Source organism: Mobula hypostoma, chromosome 13 (assembly GCF_963921235.1).
Source record: "Mobula hypostoma chromosome 13, sMobHyp1.1, whole genome shotgun sequence".
Classification (NCBI taxonomy): domain Eukaryota; kingdom Metazoa; phylum Chordata; class Chondrichthyes; order Myliobatiformes; family Myliobatidae; genus Mobula; species Mobula hypostoma.
In genome coordinates, this window is record NC_086109.1 from 4,332,667 (window position 1) to 4,352,009 (window position 19,343).

Sequence of the window (19,343 nt, forward strand, 5' to 3'; positions counted from 1 at the left end):
CACTAGTATTAGACCCATATCACTCCAAACCAGGGGTTCCCAACCAATACCATTAACCGAGGGGTCTATGAACTCCAGGTTGGGAAACCCTGCTCTAACCCTTTCCAATCCATGTACCCATCCAACCGTCTTTTAAAAGTGGTTATTGTACCTGCCTTAACCACTTCCTCTGGCAGGTGATTCCAGATAAATACCACCCTTTGTGTGAAGTTCAAAGTGAATTTATTATCAAAGTATATATGCCACCATGTACAACCCTGAGATTCATTTTCTTGTGGGCATACTCATTAAATCTATAGAATAACAACTATTACAGAATCAATGAAAGATAGCCCAACAATGCTGTTCAACCAGAGTTTCAACTGTGCAAACGCAAAAGAAGAAATAATAATAATATATAAATAGGTAATAAATATTGCAAACATCAGATGAAGAGCCCTAAAAAGTGAGTCCATAGTTTGTGGGAACCTCCGCTGCCTTGCGGCCAGACCCACCCATGGGAAAGGCTTGGGGAGTAAACCCCAAGGAAGAAATCCGGAGCCAGGGTCCCTAAGGTAGTTTGATGTTGTTTACAACTTCACTCCGGCAACCTCTGCGACGACACTGGTGCCAAGCTGTATCGGTGCTTTCCCTTCCCTTGGACTACATCAGTGATGTGGAGAGGGGGATCCTGCTGCACGGGCAAAAGCCGGTTCTTCAAATCTTCCTGCCCAGGCTTGTGTCCTGGAGAGGACACAGTCTACCCGAGACGCGAACCCATGATCCCCCAGCATCAAAGGCTGCCTACATACAGTTTGTGGGAACATTTCAATGATGGGGCAAGTGAAGTAGAGTGAAGTTATCCGCTCTGGTTCAACAACCTTTTTGAATGAGGTGTAATAAATGTTCCTGAACCTGGTGGTGTGAGTCCTGAGGCTCCCATACCTTCTTCTGAAGGCAGCAGCAAGAAAAGAGTACAACCTGGGTGGTGTGTGTCTCTGATAAATGATGCTGCTTTCCTTTCAAAAAGCTGCCTCTCAAGTTCCTGCTCACCTTCAGCCCTATAAGTCCATGTAGAGTACCAACACAGTTTGCCACTTCCTGAAAAATTCAGTCAAATTGTTCACACAGGACCTCCTCTTAACAAAGTCATGCTGACTGCCTTTGATCAGTCCCTGCCTCTCCAATCATCCTTTCCCTCAGTCTGTTCCCAATAATGCAACAACTGATGATGGACACAGCATCGTACATCTCCCTGGCTTCTCCCTACTGCCCTACAGACATAGTTTCTCCAATGTGGAGGGAGCACAAAAGGCAGTCATCCCACCACAGGAATCAGTGTACTTCCTGGGGGGACGGTCTGGGTCCTTGGAAGGTGGAAAGAGAAGAGGTAAAAGGGTGGCATTGTTTAAGATGCATTTGGATCAGCATGTGAATAGACGGGTAAAGAATGGGTGCAGACAATGGTCGGCACAGCTGTGGTGGGCAGTAAAGCCTGTTCCAGGATTGTACCAGGTATTGCATAGGAACAGAGTCATGGAGTCACACTTCAGGGAACCAGGTGCTTTGGCCCTATGGGCTCATGCGGATCAGGATTCCCATCCACGCTAGTCCGTCTAAATGAGGGGTTCCCAACCGGGGTCCACAGACACTTTGCTCAATGGTATTGGTCCTTGGCATAAAAAAGGTTAAAGCAACACTTTCAGTACACTGGATGAACTCAGCAGGTCGGGCAGCATCAGTCAGAAACGATGAGTCGACGTTTCGGGCCGGAACCCTTCGTCAGGACTGAAGAATGAAAGATGGGGAAGGATTTGAAGAATGCTTGTAGCGTCATTTGAAAGACCAGTAATTTGAAAGACAAAGGGGTGAGGGAGGGGAAGCATTGATGTCATAGCCCTGGAAACAATGAGTAGTAGAAAAAGGAGGCAGAAACTACAAGCATTATTCAAATCCTTCCCCATCTTTCATTCTTCAGTCCTGACGAAGGTTTCCGGCCCGAAACGTCGACTCATCATTTCTGACTGATGCTGCCCGACCTGCTGAGTTCATCCAGCGTACTGAAAGTGTTGCTTTGATCTTTTACAGCATCTGCAGATTATTTTGTGTTTATAAAAAAAGTTGGAAACCCTTGCTCTAAATCTTTGCCTATCCATGTACCTGTCCAAATCAAATGGCTTTTTAAATGTACCTGTTTCAACTCTTCCACTAGCAGCTCATTCCATATACCCACCATGTTCTGTGTGAAACAGTTACCTGTAAGAATCCTACGCCTTAAACCCTCAGTGCCCCTCATGATTTTATACACCTCTATAACATCACACCTCAATCTCCAACAATGAATAAAGTTCCAACCTGTTCAACCGCCTTCCATTTGGAGTATTGTGAGCAGTTTTGGGCCCTTTATCTAAGAAAGGGTGTGCTCACATTGGAGATGGTTCATAGGAAGTTCACAGAAATGATTCTCGGATTGAAAGACTTGTCATATGAAAAGTGTTCGATGACTCTGGGCCTCAACTCACTAGGATTCAGAAGAATGAGGAGTGACCTCATCGAACCTATCGAATGTTGAAAGGCCTTATAGAGTGGATGTGGAGAGAGTGTTTCCAATAGTGGGGTAGTCTAAGACTAGAGGACACAGCCTCAGAATAGAGGTGCATCCGTTTAGAATGAAGATGAAGAGGAATTTATTTAGCCAGAGAGTGGTGAATCTGTGTAATTCATTGCCACAGATGGCTGTGGAGGCTGTCATGGGGTGTATTTAAGACAAAGGTTGATAGATTCTTCATAGCATGAAGGGAGAAGGCTTGAGATTGGGCTGAGAGGGAAAATGGATCAGCCATGATGAAATGGCAGAGAGGATTCGATGGGTCAGATTCTGCTCCTATATCTTATGGTGTTATGGTCTTATAGCTCAGTGCTAGCAACACCCTCATATATCTTCTCTGCATTCTTTCCAGTTTAAAGACCTCTTTCCTATAGGAAGGTGACTAAAACTGAACCCAGTATTCCAAATGAGGCCTCACTAATGTGACGAGGAAACGAGACTCTGTGGTCGGTGAAGTGAGCAGATCCATCTGGAACGGGGAAAGGAGAGGTTGTTAGTGGTACAGATGCCAAAATCTCTGGAGGATGGCCTGTTGAGTGTGGAGGCTGGGACATCTTATCCTTATTCCAAAAGGGAGAAGAAGGCTTGACAGCTGACTTGTTTGAGTGCTCGGTCAAACCCTAGTTCAAAGCGGCAGCGTGGATACATCTCTACCAAAGGCACTCCCTCCATCCACTCGCCTGCAGGTCACCCTTGGGCAAGGTGTAGCACCTGCTTAGCCCCCCGATCAGGGTCACGTGAAGCCATGGGAACAGGTGGTGGATGGTCGTACGAGCAGCTGGTGTATATCACAAGTCCTGGTTATGTGACCACTGACACCAGGCAGACAATCTCTGAAGAGTATTGATAATGGCTGGGGTCATCCGTCTTGTAAAGACACTGCCCAGAAGAAGGCAATGGCAAACCACTTCTGTAGAAACATTTGCCAAAAGCAATTATGGTCACCATGATCACCCATGTTATACAACCAAGCACCCATATGGCACGCTGTGATTCTTTTTTTTTCAGATGTTCTCAGTAAATCCTAGAACCATGATAGAATCAATGAAAAATTGTACCCAATTGTACCCTACAGGGCAGACAAACAATAAATGTGCAAAAGACAACAAGCTGTGCAACTACAAACAAGCAAAATAATGATAATAAACAAATAAATAATAAATATTGATGACATGAGATGACAAATCCTTGAAAGTGAGTCGATAAGTTGTGGGAACAGTTCAGAGATGGGATACTGAAGTTGAGTGAATGAAAAAAGAGGGAACAATGAAAGCAACTTGGAAAGCCTTGTAGGGGGATCAGTGTATCAGCTGAGGAAATCCATCAGCGTGTAACAGGTTGCAGAGTCCGGGTATGGCTGCTGCCGGTGAGGGGGACAAACTGCCAGCCACAGTCACCAAGATGGTGAAGGAATGATTTGGGAAGAAGAGAATGTGCTGGAGAGAAGCATGCTTTAGTGGGAATCGGAAAGTCCTACCCTGGAAACTCACTACGCAACTTGTAATTAATCAAAGCTCGTACTTTATTGTCTCTGCACAAACAACAACATAATTATGTTGACCCTGGGCCAACAACTTAGAACATAAGTTCCACTGTTCTCTCTGTACCAATACTCACTCAGACCATTTTCCCAATTTATAACACTGAAATAGGGGATCACTGTTGGCCAGACAATATAATCAATCCTTCTTCTCCCAGCCCCTGGTATTGGGGTTCTTCCTTGCAATGGTGAATCTCTGGTTATAGCTAACTTGTATTCAAAACACTTGTATTCATTCCTTACCAGTTCAAATGTTGCATATGTGTTATTGGCTATGGGTCATCTGACTGACCTTTAACACCTTATTGGCTCAAGTCCAAGCCAGCATCCACTTATTCCCCTTCTACCGCAAGTGACAACTGGTAATTTATGGCTCTTTGTTTTAAAACAGTTACCAAACCAGCAATCAGCTGAATCTCTCAGGGCAGACACAGACCCCAACATTCACAAACTTGCACGTTATACCTAACCAAAGAACACCTCACAAATAACCTCTTATTTGGAAATGATCTCTAGTCCAGAGGATTACCTGGAACACCATTGTGTCTACTTTAAAACCCTGAAAGCTAAGCAACCCCGGTTCACAAAATGGAGGATTCAGAGCAGCTTCACAAAATGGCAGTCTCCATTCCTTCAACCTCATGGCAAGAACAAACACAATTGGTTTGACTGCTTCCATTGTCATTGACTCATTCAAGTTTGACGTTTTCTTCCATATTTTAATTACTCCATGGCCAACACGAGTAATTTCTCCCTGCTCCCACCTCCCTTTTTAATTCTCCATTCTTGTTCCCCTCCTAGACTTCTGCACACCTGCTCATCACCTCCCTCTGGTGCTCATCTTCTTTCCATTTTTCCCATGGTCCACTCTCCTCTCCTATTAGATCTCTTCTTTTTCAGCCCTTTACCCCTTCCACCTATCACCTCATAGCTTCTCACTTCATCCCGCTTCCCCAACCCCTACCTGGCTTCACCAATCACCTGCCAGCTTGTACTCCTTTCCCTCCTCCAACCTTCTCATTCTGGCTTCTGCCCCGCCTCCTTTCCAGTCCTGATGAAGGGTCTCAGCCTGAAACGTCAGCAGTTTATTCCTCTCCGTGGATGGTGCCTGACCTGCTGTGTTCCTCCATCAATTTTTGAGTGTTGCTCAAAATTTCTAACATCTGCAGAATCTCCTGTGCTTATGATCATACAGACTGACCCTTTTCCCCAATATTTTCTGTGTTATTTTCAGGTACTTATTAAATGGAAGTCCTGTACTGAAATGTTCTGATAAAGGCTGGATTGGTGACCGGGGTCGGAAGAAACCTCAGTGCATTGGTAAGTCCTCATTTCAAAGCTTTGATGGTGGACCAGTCTGGTGGTCCTATAGTTAGATCCTACCTCACCTCTGTACTGCTCTGCACCAGCTTTCCAGGTCCTTGGGAGTAACAGTTTCCTGTTGGTCACTCAGATACAATTAATCCAGGAACAGCGTGAAATGTGGTCAAAAGCTCCCTCTCTCTTGGTTAACCAAATCCAGTTCTTCATAATTACGTGTTTATCTTTTCTGGAAACAGAAATAGATAGATAGATAGATATACTTTATTGATCCCGAGGGAAATTGGGTTTTGTTACAGCCGCACCAACCAAGAATAGAGCATAAATATAGCAATACAAAAACCACAAACAATCAAACAACAGAAATGCAAACTATGCCAGATGGAAAATAAGTCCAAGACCAGCCTATTGGCTCAGGGTGTCTGATCCTCCACGGGAGAAGCTGCAAGTTCGATGGCCACAGGCAGGAACGACCTCCCGTGCCGCCCAGTGTTGTATCTCGGTGGAATATGGCGAAGTCCAACTGCAAAAAGGTCAATATCCGGTCTACAAACACGTTCCTCGATCGTAATATGACCCGGATTGCACCACCTGTTGTTAACCAGAACAGTAAGCACCCAGCTCCTTTACGCTTACCGCTCTCAATGCACTTCCGGTCAGCCCGAACGGTCTGGAAGCCGTCCATGGAGAAGTTTTGATCGGGTATGTCCTCATGCAGCCCCGTTCCAGTGAAACACATAACACTGCGCTCCCGAAATGTTCTCTGATGCCTGGCTAGCGCCGTGAACTTGTCCATTTTATTACCCACTGAACTCCTCTTCTCCATAAGTCTCCGTTGTCTCGACCAGGTCCTCTCTCCTCGACTTTGTGATCCCCCTCTGCATCCTCTGTGTGTTTTCCTCCAGATTTCAGCAGGGGTGTCCGTTGCTCTGCTCGCTAAACCGGCTGGCATAAGCGCAATCAGTTGGTCCCTGGAATACACAATGCTACCATGCTTCTGTCCCGCCAATGAGACTTATGGGGATAAGTTCATCTGCAGCCATAATAATCTTAGTCTAGTCAGTGGTGAAAAAGTGTACAGAACTCAGCAAACTGGAACACACGTCTGGAATTATGTACAGTCCATACAATCAGACTATGTAAATAAGATAATCTTCTGTACATACAGCGACACTCAAGTAGTTACGCGTACACAGTCTTTTAAAGGACTGCTTTTATATTTATATTTATCGTGTTTTTATTATGTTTGTTGTGTTTTTTACTGCTGCCTCAGATGCAGAGTAATAATTATTTTGTTCTCCTTTACTCTCATGCACTGAAGAATGACTCTCAACAATTATGAATATTGAATTTCTGCTGGTAGCATGTGACCTGGTCTGGCAGATCACGCATGTCCTGACCAGGAGTCTACATAGGACTATCAGATCATCAGATATAGGAGCAGGATTAGGCCATTCGGCCCATCAAGTCTGCTGTGCCATTTCGTCATGGCTGAGTCCCTATGTGTGTGTGAGAGAGAGAGAGAGACTAAATGTGCAAATGATTATTATGCAATGCAATTTAAATGAAATTGTTACCTGTAGCAACATGCACACATTCCCATTTGTGTTAGAATTTAGAACCAGACGGGACAAGATTATTTTTTTCTCTGCATTTAAAGATACAACACAATTACAGGCCTGTCTGGTCCTTTGGGCCCACACTGCCATGTGCCCAGAAAACTACAAATCTGTAGGTCTTTGAAATGAGGGAGGAAACCAGAGCACCTGGAGGAAACACAGGGAGAATGTGCAAACTCTTTATAGAAAAGGGTGGGTATTGAACCCCGGTCATTGGCACTGTAATTGTCTTTCACTGACACCACTCTACCACGCTGCCCCAGTGCCCTTTTCTGGGATGTCAGACAGATACAAACAGCCCTCAGTTGGAGATACAGTTATCTTAAACTCCATGGGCAAAACAAAACAAGAAGGCAAAATAAAACAGGGGCAGTTGAGGATTATCGCCTCTGGAATGCTGTTACATCCTAACCAGCCTGCAGCATTACCGGTAGAAGCTTAGCTGGGACTTGTGCACAGACAGAAACAGGAGGTGCAAAGGGATGTAGGAGTCCTTGTGCACGATTCCCAAAAAGGGGTGCCCAACCATTTTTATGTTGTGGACCCCTACAATTAACTGAGGGGTCTGTGAACCCCAGGTTGGGAAACACTGCCCTAAAGGTTAACTTGCATGTTGAGTCAGTAGTGAGGAAAGCAAAAGCATTGTTTGCATTTATATCCAGAGAACTAAACCTTAAAAGCAAGGATGTAATGCAGAGCCTTTATAAGCCATTGGTCAGTCTGGATATGGAGTATTGCGTGGAATGTTGGGCCCTGTACAAGACCATAAGATATAGGAGCAGAATTAGACCATTTGGTGCATCCAGTCTGCTCCATCATTTCATCATGGCAAATCCATTTTTTTCTCTCAGCTCCAGTCTCATGCCTCCCGCACCCCCCCCCCACACCCCGTATCCCTCCATGCCCTGACCAATCAAGAAAATATCAACCTCTGCCTTAAATATACCTAAAGACTTTGCTTCCAAAGTGGCCTGTGGCAATAAATTCCACATATTCAGCACTCACTGGCTAAACAAATTCCTCCTCATCTCTGTTCTAAAAGGACACCCCTCTATTCTGAGGCTGTCGTCTGGTCCTAGCCTCACCCACCACAGGAAACATCCTCTCCACATCCACTCTATCAAGGCCTTTTACCATTCGATAGGTTTTTATGACATCACCCCTCATTCTTCTGAATTCTAGTGAGTACAGTCCCAGAGCCATCAAATGCTGTTCATATGACAAGCCATTCAATCCTGGAACCATTTTCAGGAACTTCCTTTGAACCCTCTCAGTTTCAGCACATCCTTTCTAAGATAAAGGGCCCAAAACTGCTCACAATACCAGACATCCCACCTCTCCTGGAAGTTCCAGGAGTCTCCCGCATATTAATAGAGGCTCCCTGATGCCCGCAAATTATGTACAATATCACGGAAATCAATTTTCTTGAGAGTGAGCGAGCGAGAGAAAGCAAGCGAGAGCGTGAGAGAGAGAGCAAGAGAGAGAGCGAGAGCGCGCCATGGCAGAGTGTTCCAAAAAAAAATAAAATGTACGTCACCCCAGACTACACTAAAGTGTACCCCTGCCTAATAGGGGTCGAAAATAATGACAGTGTTGCTCGCTGCTCTGTTTGCAACAGTGACTTTTAACATAGAACATAGAACATAGAATAGTACAACACAGTACAGGCCCTTCGGCCCACAATGTTGTGCCAACCCTCAAACCCTGCCTCCCATATAAGCCCCCACCTTAGATTCCTCCATATACCGGTCTAGTAGTCTCTTAAACCTCACTAGTGTATCTGCCTCCACCACTGACTCAGGCAGTGCATTCCATGCACACCAACTACTCTCTGAGTAAAAAACCTTCCTCTAATATCCCCCTTGAACTTCCCACCCCTTACCTTAAAGCCATATCCTCTTGTATTGAGCAGTGGTGCCCTGGGGAAGAGGCGCTGGCTATCCACTCTATCTATTCCTCTTATTATCTTGTACACCTCTATCATGTCTCCTCTCATCCTCCTTCTCTCCAAAGAGTAAAGCCCTAGCTCCCTTAATCTCTGATCATAATGCATACTTTCTAAACCAGGCAGCATCCTGGTAAATCTCCTCTGTACCTTTTCCAATGCTTCCAAATCCTTCCTATAGTGAGCTGACCAGAACTGGCCACAATACTCCAAGTGTGGCCTAACCAGAGTTTTATAGAGCTGCATCATTACATGGCGACTCTTAAACTCTATCCCTCGACTTATGAAAGCTAACACCCCATAAGCTTTCTTAACTACCCTATCCACCTGTGAGGCAACTTTCAGGGATCTGTGGACATGTACCCCGAGATCCCTCTGCTCCTCCACACTACCAAGTATCCTGCCATTTATTTTGTACTCTGCCTTGGAGTTTGTCCTTCCAAAGTGTACCACCTCACACTTCTCCGGGTTGAACTCCATCTGCCACTTCTCAGCCCACTTCTGCATCCTAACAATGTCTCTCTGCAATCTTTGACAATCCTCTACACTATCTACAACACCACCAACCTTTTGTGTCATCTGCAAACTTGCCAACCCACCCTTCTACCCCCACATCCAGGTCGTTAATAAAAATCACGAAAAGTAGAGGTCCCAGAACAGATCCTTGTGGGACACCACTAGTCACAATCCTCCAATCTGAATGTACTCCCTCCACCACCACCCTCTGCCTTCTGCAGGCAAGCCAATTCTGAATCCACCGGGCCAAACTTCCCTGGATCCCATGCCTTCTAACTTTCTGAATAAGCCTACCGTGTGGAACCTTGTCAAATGCCTTACTAAAATCCATATAGATCACATCCACTGCACTACCCTCATCTATATGCTTGGTCACCTCCTCGTGATGGGTTAAGACTGTAAAAGACGTGTTGAGGTGAGTTTAACAGGTGTCATTCGTTCATTAGCATAGCTAACATTATTTAAACTAGCTGGCTGGCTGCTAAGGAGCTACTCTATTGCAGACATCCCACCTCTCCCAGAAGTCTCCTGCAAATTGATGGCGTTACCTCCCTGAAATCAGTTTTTGCAGGGTGGGATGTCTGCAATACTCCAAGTGAGGCCTCACTGGTGTTTCATAAAGACTCAACTTTACATCCTTGCTTTTATTTTCTAGTCCTCTTGAAATGAATGCTAACATTGTATTTGCCTTCCTCACCACAGATTCAACCTGCAAATTAACCTTCAGGGAATCCTGCACAAGGATTCCCAGGTCCCTTTGCATCTTAGTTTTTTGTATATTTTTCTCCAGTTATAAAATAGTCAACCTTTTAATTTCTTCTACCTAAGTACATGACGATACACTTCCCAACACTGTATTCCATCTGCCGCTTCTTTGCCCATTCTCATAAGCTAAGTCCTTCTGTAGCCTCTCTACTTCCTCAAAATTACCTACCTCTCCTCCTATCTTCATATCATCATCTGCAAATTTTGCAATTAAGCCATCAATTCCATCATTCAAACTATTGACATATAACATAAAAAGAATCCGTCCCAACACAGACCCCTGTGGAACACTAGTAATCACTGGCAGCCAGCCAGAAAAGGCTCCCTTCATTCCCACACTTTGTCTCTTGCCAATCAGCTACTACTATATCCAAGCTAGAATCTTTCCTGTAATACTCTGGGCTCGTAGCATGTTAAACAACTTCATGTATGGCAACTTGTCAAAGGCCTTCTGAAAATCCAAGTACACATCATCAACTGATTCTCCTTTGTCTATCCAGCTTGTTATTTCTTCAAAGAATTTCAACAGATTTGTCAGGTAAGATTTTCCCGTGAGGAAACCATGCTGACTATGGCTTATTTTATTATGTGCCTCCAAGTACCCCAAAACCACATCCTCAAAATTGACTCCAACATCTTCCCAACAACCGAGGTCAGACTAATTGGCCTATACTTTCCTTTCTTCTGCCTCTCTCCCTTCTTGAAGAGTGCAGAGACATTTGCAATTTTCCTGTCTTCCGGAACAATTCCAGAATCTAGTGATTCTTGAAAGATCATTACTAATGTTTCCACAATCTTTTTAGCCACCTCTTTCAGAACCCTGGAGTGTACACCATTTGGTCCAGGTGACTTATCTACCTTCAGGTCTGCCAGTTTCCCAAGAACCATTTCCCTCCTAATGCTAACTTCACACACTTCATGACACTTGGCACCTCCACCATACTGCTAGTGTCTTTTTCAGTGAAGACTGATGCAAAATACTTACTCAGTCTGTCCGCCATTTCCTTGTTTCCAATTACTACCTCTCCAGCATTGTTTTCCAGCAGTCCGATATCCACTCTCACCTCTCTTACACTTTATGAATCTGAAGAAGCTTGTTGGTGTCCCCTTCAATATTATTGGCTAGCTTACTTTTATATTCCATTGTTACCTTCTTAATAACTTTTTTGGTTGCCTTCTGTTGGTATTTAAAAGCTTCCTAATCCTCTAACTTCCCACTAATTCTTGCTCTATTATATGCCCTCTCTTTGGCTTTTGTACAGGCTTTCAGTTCTGTCGTTCTTGCCTTTAGAAAACTTCTTCTTTGGGACATATATATCTTGCAATATCTTCCAAATTGCTTCCAGAAAGTACAGCCATTGCTCCTCTGCCGTCATCCTTGCCAACGTTCCAACAAAGTATGTGCTGACATTGGAGAGGGTCCAGAGAAGGTTCACAAGAATGATCCCAGTAATGAAAGGGTTAACATGCGAGGATGTCTGGTGGCTCTAGGCCTGTACTCGCTGGAGTTTAGAAGAATGAGAAGAACATTTCATTGAATTCTATCGAATATTGAAAGGCCTAGACAGAGAAGATGTGGAGAGGATGTTTCCTATAGTGGAAGAGTCTAGGACCAGAGAGTAAAAGCCTCAGAATACAAGGACACCCCTTTAGAACAGAGATGAAGAGGAATTTCTTTAGCCAGCAGGTGGTAAAGGTAAACCTGTAGAATTCGTTGCCTCACTCGACGATGGAGGTCAAGTCACTGGGTGTATGTAAGGTGAAAATTGATGATTAGTCAGGACGTCAAGGGTTACAGGAAGAAGGCAAGAAAATGGGGTTGAGAGTGAAAATAAATCAGCCACGATCGAATGACAGAATGGGCTGAATGGCCTAATTCTGCTCCTATGTCTTATGGTCTCTTATAGAGTTATGCACCTTTCAGATTATTCCCACTAGCCTTAAAGTGCCAGAGCTGAGCCGTAACGTTTCCTTCCTAGTCTCAATTCTGTATAACTGATAGGAAAGCTAGGGCAAGACCAGTTGTAAATCTGTCACCCCACATACTTCCTCTGTTCTTCCCACCCTCTCTACAGCTTCATACGTTAGTCTTTTCACCTTCCCTGCTCCTTTAATTTTATGTGTTAAAGCACTGAGCCAATTTGCTTGTTTCTATTGTACAAAGAGAACATTTAGTGGTGGTATTGAATAGATTGAAATTTGAAACTTTTGGTGATTTCCCCCTCCAAGTGGTTCCAGTTCCCCACCATCTGTCCCACAAAGACAAAGTGAGTGGATCCTTCTGAATAGATCACAGAAAAAACCATATAACACACAGTGTCTATAAAAGGTATTCAGCCCCCTTGGAACTTTAAATGAACATTGAATCACATTTGGATTAAATTTGGCTTTTTTTTTGACACTGATCAACTGAAAAAGATTCTGTGGTATCAAAGTGCAAACATCTCTACAAAGTGATACAAATTAATTAAAAATATAAAACACAAAATAATTGATTGCATAAGTACTTATCCCCTTTAATATGACACGCCAAATTATCACTGGTGCAGCCAATTGGTTTTAGAAGTCGCATAACTAGTTAAATGTGGATCACTGTGTGCAGTCAAGGTGTTTCAGTTGATCATAGTAAAAATACACCTGTATCTGGAAGGTCCAACTGCTGGTGAGTCAGTATCCTGGCAAAAACTACACCATGAAGACAAAAGAACACTCCAAGCAACTCTGCAAATAGGTTATTGAAAAGCACAAGTCAGTTGATGGATGCAAGGAAACTTTCAAGTCACTGAACATCCCTTAGTTACGTCAACCATCAAGAAATGGAAAAACTATGGTACAGCTGTAAATCTGCCTAGAGCAAGCGGCCCTCAAAAACTGAAACCGTGCAAGAAGGGGACAAGTGAGGGAGTCCACAAAGAGACCTATGACAACTCTGGAGGAGTTACAAGCTTCAGTGGCTGAGATGGGAGAGACCGGACATACAACAACTGTTGCCTGGGTGAAACACGCTCCAACATAGCAAGCTCAGTCTTGTTCAACATAACAGTAGCACGACCTACAACACAGCAACGGAGGCAGCCTGCCCTGGCATCGGAAGTCTATCTGGGTGTGTGAGTGGGTGGTAGGGATGGGAAAGGGGTAGCTTTACCGTTCCTATCTCGTTTTGTTTTTGCAGCTTGTGCTGTTCTGCTGAAGACTATGGTAAAAGCTGAGTCCGGTAGTTAATGAAATCTGCCATTTTCCTTTCTTAGCAAAATCTTGTGGAAGTCCAGGAGAGATTTTGAACGGACGGTACAATGCCACAAGCAATAACTTTGGAGCCAAAGTCATATTTTACTGTGACGAAGGGTAAGTGTGCTGTGGACTGGTGATAAACATTACGGAAAGTATTTGTCCAAAACTGTCATGGTGGTTTCTAGCAGGACTGGACTCAGGTGCTGAGGAATGGCGGACTGTCTCACAGTGAATGCTGGGAACGACTGAACCCAGGGGCAGAGGAATGGCGGACTGCCCATGAAGAGCTGGAAACAAGAGGTCAGACACAGGAATACCAACAGAGCATTGGAAGCACGACAGAGTAGCATCGCGAGGCAAATTACTCTCCACAAACACAAGGACTCCGTTCCTCCGCACCTGTGGGTTCAGTCGTCTGTAAGCGCACATCGTCATAGCCACAGCAGCATTCTAATCATCAAAGTTGTGGACATTAATAATGATATGGCTACCAAAAGTTTCACCCTAGAATTTGAGTTATAACTCTGGTCCCAGTGTCATTCTATGTGTTTTTTTTCACCAATCTCCCACTCTATTCAGCTTCAGAATCCGGTTTAATATCACTGGCATATAGCGTCAAAGGGGGAAAGAAAACAGCACAGAGACAGGTTCTTTCAGGAGAATAAGGGGGGATCTCATAGAAACATTCCAAATATTAAAAGGTCTGAACAGATTAGATATGGCAAATTTGTTTCCCATGGTATGGGAGTCTAGGACAAGAGGGCACGACTTCAGGATTGAAGGACGTCCATTTAGAACAGATGCAGAGAAATTACTTTAGTCAGAGGGTGGTAAATCTGTGCAATTTGTTGCCACGAGTGGCTGTGGAGGCCAAATCATTGGGTGCATTTAAGGCAGAGATAGATAGGTTCTTGATTAACCAGAGCATTAAAGGGTATGGGAAGAAGGCAGGGGAGTAGGGATGACTGGAAGAATTGGATCAGCCCATGATTGAATGGTGGAGCAGACTCGATGGGCCGAATGGCCTACTTCTGCTCCTCTATCTTATGGTCTTATATAAAACTCTGGTTTGGCTGCACCTGGAGTATTGCATACAGTTCTGATTGGCCCACTATAGGAAGGATGTTGAGGTTTGGAGGGGTGCAGAAGAGGTTCACCAGGATGCTGCCTGGTTTAGAGAGCATGTGCTATCACGAGATGCTAGATAAACTTGGGTTGTTTTTTTTTGGAGCGTCGGAAGCTGAGGGAAGATCTGATAGAGGTTTACAAGATTATGAGAGGCATAGATAGAGTAAAGAGAGAGTATCTGTTTCGCAGGGTTGAAATTCTTAATACCAGAGGGTCTCCCCATAACCTTTGATGCCACATCCAATCAAGAACCTATCAATCTCTGCCTTAAATACACACAACGACCTGGCCTCCACAGCTGCATGTGGAAACAAATTCCACAAATTCACCACCCTTTGGCTAAAGAAATTTCTCTGCATCTCTGTTTTGTTAGGGTGCCCCTCTATCCTGAGGCTGTGCCCTCTTGTCTGAGACTCTCCCACCATGGGAAACATCCTTTCCACATATACTCTGTCTAGGCCTTTCAACATTCGAAAGATTTCAATGAGATCCTCTCTCATGCTTCTGAATTCCAGCGAGTACAGACCCATACCCATCAAATGTTCTTCATATGATAACCCTTTCATTCCTGGAATTATCCTTGTGAACCTCCTCTAGAACCCCCCCCCCCCAATGCCAGCACATATTTCCCAAGATGAGGGGCCCAAAACTGTTCACAAACTTCAAGGTGATGCCTCACCAGTGCCTTATAAAGCCTCAGCATCACATCCTTGCTCTTGTATTCTAGACCTCTTGAAATGAATGCTAACATGGCATTTCCCTTCCTCACCACTGTTTCGACCTGCAAGTTAACCTTCACCGTGCTCTACACAAGGACTCCCAAGTCCCTTTGTGTCTCAAATTTTTGGATTTTCTCCCCGTTTAGAAAATAGTCCACTCATTTATTTCTACTACCAAACTGCATGACCATACATTTTCCAACATTGAATTTCATTTTCCACTTTCTTGCCCATTCTCCTAACCTAAATCCTTCTGCATCCTACTTACTTCCTCAACACTACCTGCCCTTCCACCAATCCTCACATCATCTACAAACTTGGCAACAAAGTCATCTGTTCCATCATCTAAATCATTTATATACAGCATAAAAAGAAGTGATCCCAACACCAACCCCTACGGAACACCACTAGTCACTGGCAGCCAAGCAGAAAAGGATCCTTTTATTCCCACTCGCTGCCTCCTACCAATCAGTCAATGCTCTAACCATGTTAATAACTTTCCTGTAATACCATGGGCTCTTAACTTAGTAAACAGCCTCATTTGTGGCACCTTGTCAAAGGCCTTCTGCAAGTCCAAATATGCAACATCCACTGCATCCCCTTTATCTATCCTACTTGTAATCTCCTCAAAGAATTCCAAAAGCTTCATCAGGCAGGATTTTCCCTGAAGGAAACCATGCTGACTTTGTACTTGTCCTGTGTAACCAAGTACTCCGTCAACTAATCCTTAACAATTAACTCCAACATCTTCCCAACCACTGAGGTCAGGCTAACTGGTCTTTAATTTCTTTTCTGCTGTCTTCCTGCTTTCTTAAAGAGTGGAGTGACATTTGCCATTTTCCAGTTCTCTGGCACCATGCCAGTCCAATGATTTTTGAAAGATTATTACTAATGCCACCACAATCTCTAACGCCACCTCTTTCAGAACCCTAGGGTGCAGTTCATCTGGTCCAGGTGACTTGTGTACCTTTAGGTCTTTCAGCTTCTTGAGCACATTCTTGTAACAGTAACTGCACCCACTTCTCTTCCTTCACAAACTACATCAGGCATACTGCTAGTGTCTTCCACAGTAAGAACTGATGCAAAATACTCATTTAGTTCATCAGCCATCTCCTTGGCTCCCATTTTTATTTCTCCTGCCTCATTTTCTAGTGGTTCTATATCCACTCTCATCTCTCTTTTATTTTTAGCATACTTGAAAAAGCTTTTACAATCCACTTTGATATAATTTGCTAGTTTGCTTTCATATTTCATCTTTTTCCTTCTAATGATTTTTTTTATTTGCACTCTGTAGGTTTTTAAATACTTCCCAATCCTCTATCTTCTCACTAAGTTTTGCCTTGTTGCATGCCCTTTCTTTTGCTTTGACTTCCCCTGTCAGCCATAGTTGTACTATTTTACCATTTGAGTATTTCTTCATTTTTGGAATACACATGTCCTGCACCTTCCTCATTTTTCCCGGAAACGCACACAATTGCTGCTCTGCTGACACCCTGCCAGCAGCTCCTTCCAATTTACTTTGGCCAGCTCCTCTCTCATACCACTGTAATTTCCCTTACTCCATTGAAATACTGCTATGTCAGACTTTACTTTCTCCCTAAATTTCAAGTTGAGTTCTATCATATTGTAATCACTGGTTCCTAAGTATTCTTTTACCTTAAGCTCCCTAGTCGCCTCCGGTTCATTACATAACACCCCAATCCCGTATAGAAGTCTCCCATGACTACCACAACATTGCCCTTTTGACTCACCTTTTCTATTTCCTGCATAAAACGATAACAGGCATTGATAGTGGACAGCCAGCACTTTTTGCCCAGGGCTACCAAGACAGGATATAATTTTAAGGTTATTGAAGGAAAGTATGGGCGGAATGTCAGAGTATGTTTTCACACTGAGAGGTGGTGAGTGCATGTTACACCCTGCTAAGGAGTGGTGGCAGAGGCAGGGACATTGGGAAACTCTTAGTTAGGCACATGGATGAAAAAAAATAGGCGGGGGGGGGTGCTATACAGGAGGGAAGCAAGTAGGTTGATCTTGGAGTAGGCTAAAACATTGTGGGCCGAGGGGCCTTTAGTGTTCTATGTTCTTAAACGTTCTTGCATATCAAGGACATTATCAGTCAAAACACAAAGTGCCAAAGAAAGACAGAAGCGACAAGTTGGGAGAAAAAGTTGGAGATGCTGTGATAGAATTGGAAGAAGTAGGAAATCTTTATCAGGTGATGTTAAAGCAGCCATGGACCATAATTACAGCAGCAGCCAAGACAAATCATTCCACATAAAAAAATACTCGGAGACAGCACTCCACAAATTGTTAAAACTGAGTGCACCCCAGATGGTCCCTCTCCTCTAAGCCCCAGCACACCATCCCATCAGGCAGAAGATACAAAAGCCTGAAAGCATGTACCACCAGCTTCTAAGCCTATTGAACAGTTCCCTAGTATGATAAGATAGACCCTTGACCTCACAATCTACCTTGTTGTGACACTTGCACCTTACTGTTGCCTACAATGCATTTTCTCTGTAACTAACACCTTAGTCAGCATTCTGTTACTGTTCTCCCTTGTGCTAGCTCGGAACTGTGTAATGAAAGGCTCTGTATTAGTGTACAGTGTAAAACAAACTCTTTCGCTCTACCTCAAGACATATGATAATAATCAACCTATTTACCAATTTGAATGTAAAAGAAAAAGGTACCTCTGAAGCTTACATCCAGCTAAAGAGAGAAGGAAATAGAAACATAGAAACAATATGAAAAGCAACACACACAAAAAATGCTGGTGAACGCAGCAGGCCAGGCAGCATCTATAGGAAGAGGTACAGTCGACCAAGGGTCTCGGCCCAAAGCGCCAACTGTACCTCTTCCTATAGATGCTGCCTGGCCTGCTGCGTTCACCAGCATTTTTTGTGTGTGTTGCTTGAATTTCCAGCATCTGCAGATTTCCTCGTGTTTAGAATATGAAAAGGTGTGGTAAAAAGTGATAATAGAAAAGAATTGTTTTCTATAGACACAACAGTTTACAGACATCCCACCCTGCAAAAGCTCATCTCAGGGAGGTAGCACCATCAATTTGCGGGAGACTTCCGGGAGAGGTGGGATGTCTGCAATAGAGTAGCTCCTTAGCAGCTAGCCAGCTAGTTTAAATAACGTTAGCTATGCTAATGAACGAACGACACCTGTTAAACTCACCTCAACACGTCTTTTACAGTCTTAACCCACCATGGGCAATAGAAAAGTCACTGTTGCAAACAGTGCGACGAGCAACACTGTCATTATTTTGACCCCTATTAGGCAGGGGTACACTTTAGTGTAGTCTGGGGTGACGTACGTTTTATATTTTTTTGGAACACTCTGCCATGGCGCGCGCTCTCTCTCCTGGTCGCTCTCGCGCTCTCTCTTGCTTTTCTCTCACTCACTCTCAAAAAAATTGATTTCCGTGATATTGTATATAATTTGCGGGCATCAGGGAGCCACTATTAATATGTGGGAGACTCCCGGAACTTCCAGGAGAGTTAGGATGTCTGAGTTTATCCTTTGAAAGCTGATGATTTTATTATCCTCAGATGGTTTTAAAAGTATGAATTCCTTCCGTTACATACGGCTTTCCTTTCCCTTCCTCTGCTGAGAGGACTATGGGCAAATATATTTTGGCTAAAATTCGTAGCCGCAGACACTTCTGTCAGTAGCTCCCTCATGCCTTCCCTCCCTGTTGGTCACCCAGCTTATTAGCCAACAATAGCTGACTCTTCTCTCACTAACACAGTTGTGTTTCTGTCTAGGTACCATCTGATTGGGAGAGATTACAGGCTGTGTGAAGATGAAGGCTGGTCAGGAGAAGTGCCAAGCTGTGAGCGTAAGTCACACTTGACTGCTCTTTGAGAAACATCAGGCCTGTTTATGAGAATATTACTTCTGTTTGAACAGAAGACATAGGGGCAGAACTGGGCCATCCAGCCATCGAATCTACTCCACT

General features: G+C 44.0%; 1 protein-coding gene across 1 annotated transcript in view; it reads left to right on the forward strand.

Annotated features, from left to right (window-relative positions):
- LOC134355370 (sushi, von Willebrand factor type A, EGF and pentraxin domain-containing protein 1-like) overlaps positions 1-19,343 on the forward strand; it is a 70,678-nt gene that overhangs the window by 17,538 nt on the left and 33,797 nt on the right. The window contains exons 3-5 of the mRNA XM_063065150.1: positions 5,362-5,447; positions 13,541-13,637; positions 19,150-19,223. Coding sequence (XP_062921220.1) covers positions 5,362-5,447; positions 13,541-13,637; positions 19,150-19,223 — 257 coding nt within the window. The remainder of the gene's footprint in view (positions 1-5,361; positions 5,448-13,540; positions 13,638-19,149; positions 19,224-19,343) is intronic.